Source organism: Tachyglossus aculeatus, chromosome 2 (assembly GCF_015852505.1).
Source record: "Tachyglossus aculeatus isolate mTacAcu1 chromosome 2, mTacAcu1.pri, whole genome shotgun sequence".
Classification (NCBI taxonomy): Eukaryota; Metazoa; Chordata; class Mammalia; order Monotremata; family Tachyglossidae; genus Tachyglossus; species Tachyglossus aculeatus.
The window spans coordinates 138,817,980-138,830,230 of NC_052067.1; the positions used below are offsets into that span (position 1 = coordinate 138,817,980).

The following is a 12,251-nucleotide window of genomic DNA, read 5'->3' on the forward strand; positions in this document are numbered from 1 at the left end:
TGCAAAGGAGCTGCGGGCCATGCTACTGAATCCGGGAGAGTCCCGGGAGCTAGGAATGCTTCATGTACTTGGGAGACAGTGTGGCCTGGCAGAAAAAGGACCGGCTGGGGGGGGCAGGAGATCTGAATTCTAATCCTGTCTCTGCCACCTTTTTTTTCCCATTGTATTTGTTAAGCACTTACTATATGTCAAACAATGTTCTAAACACAGGTTAGGTACAAGTTGATTAGGTCGGACACAGTCCTTATCCCACATGCCTACGTAGGAGGAAGAAGAGGTATTGAATCCATATTTTACAGTTGAGGAAACTGAGGCACAGAGGAGTTCAGTGACTTGCCCAAGATCACACAGCAAGCAACTGGCAGAGCACGGATTAGAACTCAGGGCCTTCTGACTCTGAGGCCTGTGCGCTCTCCATTCATTCATTCATCAACTGTATTTATTGAGTGCTTACGGTGTGCAAAACACTGTACTAAGCACTTGGAAGAGTACAATATAACAATATAAGATACATTCCCTGCCCACAATGAGTTTACAGTCTAAAGACGAACTCAGTCTGGAGGTGAGCTTACGTAATAATAATAATTATGATATTTGTTAAGCTCTTACTATGTGCCGAGCACTGTTCTGAGTACCTGGGGAGATACAAGGTTATCAGATTGTCCCAGGTGGAGATCAGTCTTAATCCCCATTTTACAGATAAGGTCACTGAGGCACAGAGAAGTGAAGCGGCTTGCCCCAAGTCACACAGCTGACAAGTGGCGGAGCTGGGATTGAACCCATGACCCTAACTCCCAAACCCGAGCTCTTTCCACTAAGCCCCACAGCTTCTCATGAAGCCACACTGCTTCTAGAGAGGGAGAGGAGGGATGGGTGGGAGGGGAGGGAAGGGGAAGGGAGGAACGACATTCCCAGTCACTGCCCTTGAGGAGGTCCCACTCTGATGGAGCCGGGACAGGCAACTGGAAGAACAAAAGCGGGGTGCAGGCAGGTCAGCAGGGGCTGCTCCAATCAATCAATCGTATTTATTGAGCGCTTACTGTGAGCAGAGCACTGTACTAAGCGCTTGGGAAGCACAAGTTGGCAACATATAGAGACGGTCCCTACCCACCAGTGGGCTCACAGTCTAGAAGATGCAGAAAGGCAGGGCGGCTTAGAGGGGGATCATGTGACAAGGGGGCAGAAGGGAAAAACAGACCCAGGCCCTGCAAAAGAAACCTGAGAGCCCCCTCAAACGGCAGCCTGCGGCCACGGTGTCATCAGAACTGAGTGTCCCTTTGTCCCCTTCCAGCCACAGTCACACCCCTGGGGGCCTTCACTGTCAGTGGAATATCATCATCATCATCAATCGCATTTATTGAGCACTTACTATGTGCAGAACACTGTACTAAGCACTTGGGAAGTACAAATTGGCAACATAATAGTCAATAATGGAATAAGGATAATAATGGAATAATGGAATAATGGAATAGTCATAATTGGAATATTATTATTATATAGAAGCAACGTGGCCTAGTGGAAAGAGCACAGACTTGGGAGTCAGAGGACCTGGATTTTAATCCTAGCTCTGGTCCCCCCACCCAGCCCTTTTTAATGGTCTTTGTTAAGCGCTGTGAGCATTGTCCTAAGCGCTGGAATAGATACAAAAAAAATCAGGTTGGACACAGTCCCTGTCCCACAGGGGGCTTAAGGTGCTAATCCCCATTTTGTGGATGAGGGAACTGAGGCACAGAGAAGTGACTTGCTCAAGGTCACAAGGGAGACAAGTGGTGGAGCTGGGATTAGAACCCAGGTCTTTTTGGCTCCCTAGCCCTTGCTCTAGCCACTAGGCCACACTGTGTGATCTTAGGATGTGATCCCCACATCCGCCAAGCTAGCTCTCTTCCTCCCTTCAAGGCCCTACTGAGTGCTCACCTCCTCCAGGAGGCCTTCCCACACTGAGCCCCCTCCTTCCTCTCCATCCCCCTACCTTACCTCCTTCCCTTCCCCGCAGCACCTGTATATATGTATATATGTTTGTACGTATTTATTACTCTATTTATTTATTTATTTTACTTGTACATATCTATTCTAATTATTTTATTTTGTTAATATGTTTTGTTTTGTTCTCTGTCTCCCCCTTCTAGACTGTGAGCCCACTGTTGGGTAGGGACCGTCTCTATATGTTGCCAACTTGGACTTCCCAAGCGCTTAGTACAGTGCTCTGCACACAGTAAGCGCTCAATACGATTGATTGATTGATTAGGCAAATCACTTCTCTGAGCCTCAGTTCCCTCATCTATAAAATGATGATTAAGACCGTGAGCCCCATGGGGGACATGGACTGATGATCCTGTAACCACACCAGTACAGTGTCTGGCACCTAGTTGGCGCTTAACAAGTACCATTTAAAATAATAACAATAACGCACAACAACCGTGCTTATGACAATACTTTGAGCAAAATCCTGGGATAAATGCAAGACAATCTGATTGGATGCAGTCCCTGTTCCACATAGGGCTCACAGTCTAAAGGGGATGAGAACAGGTAAGTGAAAGTTAACTTCAACTTCAATAATCCTTCCTGTTGGAAGCTTTTTTTTTTTTAGGAGGCGTTTCTCATTTTATAGTGATACGAGGAGAAAAAACCCCAAAAGAACACTTTCATTTTAGCAGGAAATACATCTCTGATAAAATTCACTTTAGTCTCCTAGCAAAGCATTCCCCTGCAAACACACCAACATCAACAGGATCTGTAGTCTTTAAGCACTTGATATTCACCCCGCCCTCAGCCCCACAGCACTTAAGTACACAGCCTTCTGAAATTCACTTTAATGAGAAGCAGTGTGGCCTAATGGATGGAGCACTATGCCCTGCTGTGTGACCTTGGGTAACTCACTTCCTTTCTCTGTGCTTCTGTTCCCTCAACTGTAAAATGGGGATTAAGACTATGAGCCCCATATGGGACACGGACTGTGTGCAACCTGATCAGTTTGTATCTACCCCGGCGCTTAGTTTAATAATAATAATAATAATAATTACGGCATTTGTTAAGCACTTACTATGTGCACAGCACTGTTCTAAGCGCTGGGGGGGATACAAGGTGATCAGGTTGTCCCACGTGGGGCTCACAGTCTTAATCCCCATTTTACAGATGAGGTAACTGAGGCTCAGAGAAGGTAAGTCACACAACTGACAAGTGGCAGAGCCAGAATTCGAACCCATGACCTCTGACTCCAAAGCCCGTGCTCTTTCCACTGAGCCACGCTGCTTCTCAGTTTAGTGCCCCTTACATAGAAAGTGCTTAACCAATACAGTTAAAAAATAAAAAAAGGATGTCTCCCACTCTACACTGTAAGTTCCCTGTGGGCAGGGAATGTGCCTGGCAACTCTCCTGTATTGTACTCTTCCTAGCACTTAGTACAGTGCTCTGCAAACAGTAAGTGCTCAATAAGTACCCTTGATTGAACAGGTATTTTATCAGGAAGCTGTGGGTGGCACAATCCTGGCGGGAGATCGGGGGTGTCTCCAAAGGGAAGCATCGCAGTATTTTTTGGGCGGGCGGGGTTGGGAACCCCAGATTTCAGAGAACGAGTTTCAAGCAAAGGATGGCGCAGGTGTTCCTACGTGGAATTTATGGTTTGAGCTTTCAGTATAGAGGGGGAGACTGACATTAATATAAATTAATAAATGACAGATATGTACATAAGTGCTGTAGGGCTGGGATGGAGGGATGAATAAAGGGAGCAAGTCAGGGTGACACAGAAGGGAGTGGGAGAAGAGGAAAGGAGGGCTTGGTCAGGGAAGGTCTCTTGGAGGAGAGGTGCCTTCAGAAAGATTTTGAAGGTGGGAAGAGGAAAAGGGAGGGCATTCCAGGCCAGAGGCAGGACGTGGGCGAAGGGTCAGTGGTGAGATAGACAAGACAGGTATAGTGAGAAGGTTGGCATTACAGGAGTGAAGTGTGCGGGCTGGGATGTAGTAGGAGAGAACTGAGGTGAGGTGGGAGGAGGCAAGTTGATTTAGGGCTTTAAAGCCAGTGGTGAGAGTTCCTGTTTGAAAGCTGCCCCCTGTGAGGCTGGAACTGACAGGTTGGGGACAACAGCCCCCGCTCTGCCCAACGTGGTGGCAGACACATGTTACTTGGGCGGGGGCTGGGCTGCAGGAGCTGGGGGCACAAAGATGCAGACCACCAGCCCAGGCAGAGACGCGAGTGCAGGAGAGGATGGGCTCCAGCCTGGGGACTGGCAGGGCCAGGCTGGCTACACCTCCCGTCACCCTAGCCTGCCAGCCCTGCCGGACCCCCACCATTCCCTGGGGGGGCAAGACAGGAAAGCAGCTCAAAGTCATTTAGCCCAACTGGGCAGAAGAGCTTACAGGTCGGGTGGAAACGCAACAGGCCTGATAACGAGGCAATGTGCTTGGGGCTGATAAAAAAAGCCCACACTCTCAGGGAGGGAGAGGATGGCTTGGCATACGTTTGGCAGGAAGAGAGCCAGGGGTCAGAAGGGACCACAAGCTGAATACTTGTCAGTAGTACTGAATGGCCAATGCAGAGCTGGGGTTAATTGGCAGGAGCGGGGCCTGAAAGAGTGGGGCTGGGCTGTCTCTCTCCCCAACACAGCCTTGGTCAGAGCCCGGTCCAGGCCCACGGACAATTCTCTGGTCCACGCCAGAAAGGCTCAGAGATGGCGACCAAGGTGGAAAGGCTGGAATATCAGGGTCAGAGGCAAAGGTTAGCAGAACTGGCGCTGGAAACCTGGGGAAAAGCAGGCTAAAGGAGAATATCAGATTCCTAAGCTATACGAATGTAGAGTACCCTTTGACCTTGAAGGCTCCACTGATGGTAAAGGTGACATTTGGTCCATGCATGGCTGAAAAGATCAGATGGGACCCACAGGCAGGCGGGCAGGCAGACAGACATACACATTCTCTGTGGTTGCCGTTTGCACTATTTTTGTTTTGAGATCTGCTTCCCGATCCTTTAGCGTTTTAGCTCAAAGCGAGCCACTTCTCCCTTTTGGAACGCAGCAGCGGCAGCAGCGGCAGCACATATTACGCTGGTCTACCTGGGCCCCCACAATGCCACCTGGTCTGATGCCGTAGTCTGGGCCCCCACAGGAAGATGCGTGTGCTCTTGGCCCCGGGACTGAAGCCACACCTAGTGAGGGGGTTCCGAATCGAGCCCCGGGAGTGGCTTGGGCGGGGTGCCTGGCTGAGCCCCCACTGGACAGCCCCTCACCCATGGTGACTGCCTTGGAGGGTCCGGGGGTCAGAAGGGCGGGGGGCACCGAGTGGGCCTCAGACCCTTGGAACGAGGGAGGACCAGGCGCAGGACCGGGAGGGTTCTCTTACCTACTGACTTCCTGAACGTTGTTGGTCCGGGCGGCCTCCAGCAGGGCAGTCCCTGGGGTGTGGGGTGGGGGGAGAGAGAGAGAGACACAACACAGACACGGGTCAATTCCCTCGGAAATATCACAGATGCTCCTACTCCAATGGGATCAAGGACAGACCCAAGCCCACGTTCCCCCAGCCGCCCCAGGGTTGAGGAGGCAGTGAGCTCCCCAGAGCTGGGCTTGTCTAGACACACCTTCGCACCTCTACACCCCAGCCTCGTCCCCTCAGCCAAGCCACGTGGGCTTCCGCATGGATATTGTCCCCCCATCTCGTCTACCTCGCTGCCGACCCCTTTCCCGCTCCCTACGCCATCCTTATACACAGACCACCACTCTCTCCACCTTCAAAGCATTATTAAGGTCACTTCCTAGAGAAGCAGTGTGGCTCAGTGGAAAGAGCACGGGCTTGGGAGTCAGAGGTCATGGGTTCTAATCCCGACTCCGCCACTTGTCAGCTGTGTGACTTTGGGCAAGTCACTTCACTTCTCTGGGCCTCAGTTTCCTCATCTGTAAAATGAGGATCAAGACTGTGAGCCCCACGTGGGACATCCTGATTTCCTTGTATCTCCCCGCCTCCACCCCCCACCCCGCAACCAGATCTTAGAACTATGTTTGGCACACAGTAAGCGCTTAAGAAATACCACAATTATTATTATTATCTCCTCTAAGAGGCCTTCCCCAATTAAGCCCTCTTTTCAACCAGCTATCTTTCCCATCTGCATCATCTGTGACCTTTGGTCACTTGATAATTGCCCCACTCCCAATCCTTACAGCATTTATGTTTATATATTTAAATGATATGTTATAAATTACTTATTCATACTGTCTCCGCCTCTAGACTGTAAACTCATTACAGGCTGGGAATGGGTCTGCTAATTCTGTTGTATTGTACGCTGTCAAGCGCTTAGGATAATGCTCTGCATATAGTAAGTGCTCAATAAATACCACTGATGGATTGATTGAAGGGCAGAGGATGAGAAAGAGGAGTCAAGGGTAATGCCAAGGCTACGGGCTTATGAGACAGGAATGATAGTGGTGCCATCTTCAGGGATGGGAAAGTCAGAGGGACGGATCCGGAGGAGAGGAGAGATGGCGATGTGGGGAAAAGCAACTTCCTTCACTGGTCCCAGGCACAGGCGGGAGGTAGTTACCACCTCATGGTAATGGGGGTCCCACTAAGGAGGGCATCGTCCCCCGGGTCTCGTGGCATGCTGCAGCATCCCATGACACATGAGTGGTAGGCCCTCAGGAGACCACGTCACAGGCCTTCACCCACTCACTAACTCACTTCCTACAGGCTCCGCCTTCACGTAAAGCCCCAAAGAGCAGGCACGGCCAGTGTCCTAGGCTCCTGCCTGTCCTGTCCTCCTGACCCTCAAATAATAATAATAATAATAATAACAATAATAATAATAATAATAATGATGGCATTTATCAAGCACTCACTATGTGCAAGGCACTGCTCTAAGCGCCGGGAGGATACAAGGTGATCAGGTTGTCCCAAGGGGGGCTTACAATCTTCATCCCCATTTGACAGATGAGGGAACTGAGGCTCAGAGAAGTGAAGTGACTTGCCCAAAGTCACACAGCTGACAAGTGGCGGAGGTGGGATTTGAACCCATGACCTCTGACTCCAAAGCCCGGGCTCTTTCCACTGAGCCACGAAGCGGAAATACCCCCAGCCTCTGGCGGAAGAGGGGGAGAAGCCAGAAAAGGAAGGATCTCCAGAGTCACTTGGGACCAGAGCGGAGAAGCAGCGTGGCTCAGTGGAAAAGACCCCGGGCTTTGGAGTCAGAGGTCATGGGTTCAAATCCCGCCTCCGCCACTTGTCAGCTGTGTGACTTTGGGCAAGTCACTTCACTTCTCTGTGCCTCAGTTCCCTCATCTGGAAAATGAGGATTAAGACTGTGAGCCCCACGTGGGACAACCTGATCACCTTGTATCCCCCCAGTGCTTAGAACAGTGCTTTGCACATAGTAAGCGCTTAACAAATACCAACATTATTATTATTATTATTATTATTACTATTATTATCACCAGAGCCTCCTGGCTCATTCATTCATTCAATTGTATTTATTGAGCACTTACTGTGTGCAGAGCACTGTACTAAGGCTCATCTGCAGATTGTAAGCTGGGAATGAGTCCGTTTACTGTTATACTGTACTCTCCCAAGCACTTAGTACAGTACTCTTCACATGGTAAGCGCTCAATAAATTTATTCATTCATTCAATCGTATTTATTGAGAGCTTGCTGTGTGCGGAGCACTGTACTAAGCACTTGGGAAGTACAAATTTGCAACATATAGAGACGGACCCTACCCCACAACGGGCTCACAGTCTAGAAGGGGGAGAGAGACAACAAAACAAGTAGACAGGTGTCAATACCATCAGAATATATAGAATTATAACTATATACACATCGTTAATAAAATAGAGTAATCACTATGTACAAATATACACAAGTGCTGTGGGGAGGGGAAGGGGGTAGGGCAGAGGGAGGGAGTGGGGGTGATGGGGAGGGGAGGAGCAGAGGAAACGGGGGGCTCAGTGTGGGAAGGCCTCCTGGAGGAGGTGAGCTCTCAGTAGGGCTTTGAAGGGAGGAAGAGAGCTAGTTTAGCGGATGAGTGGAGGGAGGGCATTCCAGGCCAGAGGTAGGACATGGGCCAGGGGTCGACGGTGGGAAAGGCGAGAATGAGGCCCAGTGAGAAGGTGAGCGGCGGCAGAGGAGCGGAGGGTGCGGGTTGGGCTGAAGGAGGAGAGAAGGGAGGGGAGGTAGGAGGAGGCGAGATGATGGACAGCCTTGAAGCCGAGAGTGAGTTTTTGCTTCATGCAAAGGTTGATATGCAACCACTGGAGATTTTTGAGAAGGGGAGTGACATGCCCAGAGCATTTCTGTACAAAGATAATCTGGGCAGCAGAGTGAAGAATAAACTGAAGCGGGGAGAGGCAGGAAAATGGGAGATCAGAGAGGGGGCCGATGCAGTAATCCAGGCGGGATAGGATGAGAGTGAACCAGCAAGGTAGCGGTTTGGATGGAGAGGAAAGGGCGGATCTTGGAGATGTTGCGAAGGTGAGATCTGCAGGTTTTGGTGACGGATTGGATGTGAGGGGTGAACGAGAGAGCGGAGTAGAGGATCAATCAATCAATCTGAGGCCCAGAGAGGTTAGTGTATCAGCCTCCTCTTCGATCTCCCATCCTCGTGTCTCTCCCCACTTCAATCCCTACTTCACGCCGCTGCCCGGATTGTCTTTGTCCAGAAACGCTCTGGGCATGTTACTCCCCTCCTCAAAAATCTCCAGTGGCTACCAATCAATCTGCGCATCAGGCAGACTTCTAGACTGTGAGCCCACTGTTGGGTAGGGACTGTCTCTATATGTTGCCAACCTGTACTTCCCAAGCGCTTAGTACAGTGCTCTGCACACAGTAAGCGCTCAATAAATATGATTGATTATGACACCAAGGTTGTGGGTTTGTGAGATGGGAAGGATGGTAGTGCCATCCACAGTGATGGGGAAGGCAGGGAGAGGACAGGGTTTGGGAGAGAAGATAAGCAGCTCAGTCTTGGACAAGTTGAGCTTTAGGTGGCGGGCAGAGTACCAGGTGGAAATGTCCTGAAGGCAGGAGAAGATACGAGCCTGGAGGGAAGGGGAGAGAACTAGGGAGGAGAAGTGGATTTGGGTGTCGTCTGTGTAGAGATGTTAGTTGAAGCCGTGGGAGCAAATGAGTTCACCAAGGGAGTGAGTGTAGATGGTGAAACTTAGAAGTACGACTGACTGCTCCAGACCCACAGTACGGGGTGGGTGGGGAAGCAGAAGGGGGAGATGGGGAGGGGACGGGGAGGGGGAGGAGGAGAAAAGAAGTGCCAGGCAGGAGTTAGAGGAGGTAGTACGGCAGGGGCTATTTATTTTATTTGCATGGTATTTGTTAAGCGCTTTGTTGAGAAGCAGCGTGGCTCAGTGGAAAGCGCACGGGCTCAGTGGAAAGCGCAGAGGTCAGGGGTTCAACTCCCAGCTCTGCCAATTGTCAGCTGTGTGACTTTTGGCAAGTCACTTAACTTCTCTGGGCCTCAGTTACCTCATCTGTAAAATGGGGATGAAGACTGGGAGCCCCCTGTGGGACAACCCGATCACCTTTTAACCTCCCCAGCGCTTAGAAAAGTGCTTTGCACATAGTAAGCGCTTTATAGATGCCATTATTATTATTATTATTATTATTATTATTATTATTATTATTCAAGCACTGTTCTAAGCGCTGGGATCGATACAAATCAACGAGAAGCGGGTTGGCATCGCCGCAGTGGGGGACAGAACTGAAATCAGGGAGTCAGGCCCCCTTCAGCAAGGAGGACACCTGTCTACTAGTTTGGTTTTGTTGTCCGTCTCCCCCTTCTAGACTGTGAGCCCATTGTTGGGTAGGGACCATCTCTACATGTTCTCAATTTGCACTTTCCAAGCGCTTAGTAGAGTGCTCTGCACACAGTAAGCACTCAATAAATACGATCAAATGCACGAATGAGGAAGCAGAGCTCCCTGGCCCCACGTGGGTGGCCAGATTCAGGTTTCCCAAACTCCCGGCAGGTCACGGGGCAGAATTCCGCATCCCACGGCTTGAAAGTCTACTAGCAGTGTGGCTCAGTGGAAAGAGCACAGGCTTTGGAGTCAGAGGTCATGGGTTCAAATCCTGCCTCTGCCACTTGTCAGCTGTGTGACTTTGGGCAAGTCACTTAATCAATCAATCAATCAATCGTATTTATTGAGTGCTTACTGTGTGCAGAGCACTGTACTAAGCCCTTGGGAAGTACAAGTTGGCAACATATAGAGACGGTCCCTACCCAACAGTGGGCTCACAGTCTAGAAGGGGGAGGCACAGAACAAAACTAAACATATTAACAAAATAAAATAAATAGAATAGATATGTACAAGTAAAATAAATAGAGTAATAAATACGTACAAACATATATACATATATACAGGTGCTGTGGGGAAGGGAAGGAGGTAAGATGGGAGGGATGGAGAGGGGGATGAGGGGGAGAGGAAGGAGGGGGCTCAGTGTGGGAAGGCCTCCTGGAGGAGGTGAGCTCTCAGTAGGGCCTTGAAGGGAGGAAGAGAGCTAGCTTGGCGGATGGGCAGAGGGAGGGCATTCCAGGCCCGGGGGATGACGTGGGCCGGGGGTCGTCGGCGGGACAGGCGAGAACGAGGTACGGTGAGGAGATTAGCGGCAGAGAAGCAGAGGGTGCGGGGTGGGCTGCAGAAGGAGAGAAGGGAGGTGAGGTAGGAGGGGGCGAGGTGATGGACAGCCTTGAAGCCGAGGGTGAGGAGTTTCTGCCTGATCAATCAATCAATCAATCAATCATATTTATTGAGCGCTTACTGTGTGCACAGCACTGTACTAAGCAACATATAGAGACAGTCCCTACCCAACAGTGGGCTCACAGTCTAGAAGTCTGCCTGATGCGCAGATTGATTGGTAGCCACTGGAGATTTTTGAGGAGGGGAGTAACATGCCCAGAGCGTTTCTGGACAAAGACAATCCGGGCAGGGGCGTGAAGTAGGGACTGAAGTGGGGAGAGACACGAGGATGGGAGATCGGAGAGGAGGCTGATACACTAACTTCTCTGGGCCTCAGTTCCCTCATTTGTAAAATGGGGATAAAGACTGTGAGCCCCCTGAGGGATAACCTGATCGCCTTGTAACCTCCCCAGCGCTTAGAACAGTGCTTTGCACATAGTAAGCGCTTAACAAATACCACCATCATCATCATCATTATTATTATTATTATTATTATTATTATTACTATCAGGCCGCAGAACATGACGGCCACATGACGGAGAGGCAGGACACACAGGCCCCGGCTCCCTGAGCAGAACAGAGCAATCCAAATAGGGAAGCCCTGGATGCGGGACAACAGGCAGGTGCCCAGCGCCGCCATCCGTCCAAGATGGGGAATTGCCACAAGCTGGGACCACTATTCTGGAAGGGGGATGGTGGGGAGGGGGGAGTATTTAGGGACCCTTGGGCACAAATCTCCCAAGGAAGAATAATAATAATAATGGCATTTTTTAAGCGCTTCCTATGTGCAAAGCACCGTTCTAAGCGCTGGCGAGGTTACAAGGTGATCGGGTTGTCCCATGGGGAACAGTCTTAACCCCCATTTTACAGATGAGGTCACTGAGGCCCAGAGAAGTCAAGTGACTCGCCCAAAGTCACACGGCCGACAAATGACAGAGTTGGGATTGGAACCCATGACCTCTGACTCCAAAGCCCGGGCTCTTGCCGCTGAGCCGCGGGAAGCCAGAAGCCTATCTGGACAGTCGCCATCCCTTTGCTGGGGTGCTGGGGAGAGAACGGCGCAGCAGGGCCTACTGGAGAGAGCACGGGCCTAGTTGTCAGAAAGACCCGGGTTCTAATCCCAGCCTTGGGAGTTTAGGCAAGTCGCTTCATTTCTCTGCCTCAGTTTCCTCATCTGTAAAATGGGGAATAAGAGTGTGAGCTCCACGTGGGACAGGGACTGTGGCCAATCTGCTTCGCTTGTATCTACCCCAACACTTAGAACAGTGCTTGATACATAGTAAGCGCTTAATCAATCAATCGTATTTATTGAGCGCTTACTGTGTGCAGAGCACTGTACTAAGCGCTTAACAAATACCATCAGGGAAGGCGAGCTTGGGTTCTGACTGTGAGCCCCGCAAGGGACATGGACTGTGTCTTACCCGCTTAACTGTATCTAACCCAGAGTTTAGTACAATACCTGGCACATAATAAGCACTTTACAAATAATAATAATAACGGCATTTATTAAGCGCTTACTATGCGCAAAGCACTGTGCTAAGCGCTGGTGAGGTTACAAAGTGATCTGGTTGTCCCACAGAGGGCTCACAGT

The 12,251-nt window shown here is 50.3% G+C and overlaps 1 protein-coding gene across 1 annotated transcript in view; it reads right to left on the reverse strand.

The window, feature by feature from the left end:
• CLPB (caseinolytic mitochondrial matrix peptidase chaperone subunit B) overlaps positions 1 to 12,251 on the reverse strand; it is a 144,881-nt gene that overhangs the window by 125,218 nt on the left and 7,412 nt on the right. The window contains exon 3 of the mRNA XM_038765061.1: positions 5,331 to 5,382. Within this exon, the coding sequence (XP_038620989.1) occupies positions 5,331 to 5,382 (52 nt within the window). The remainder of the gene's footprint in view (positions 1 to 5,330; positions 5,383 to 12,251) is intronic.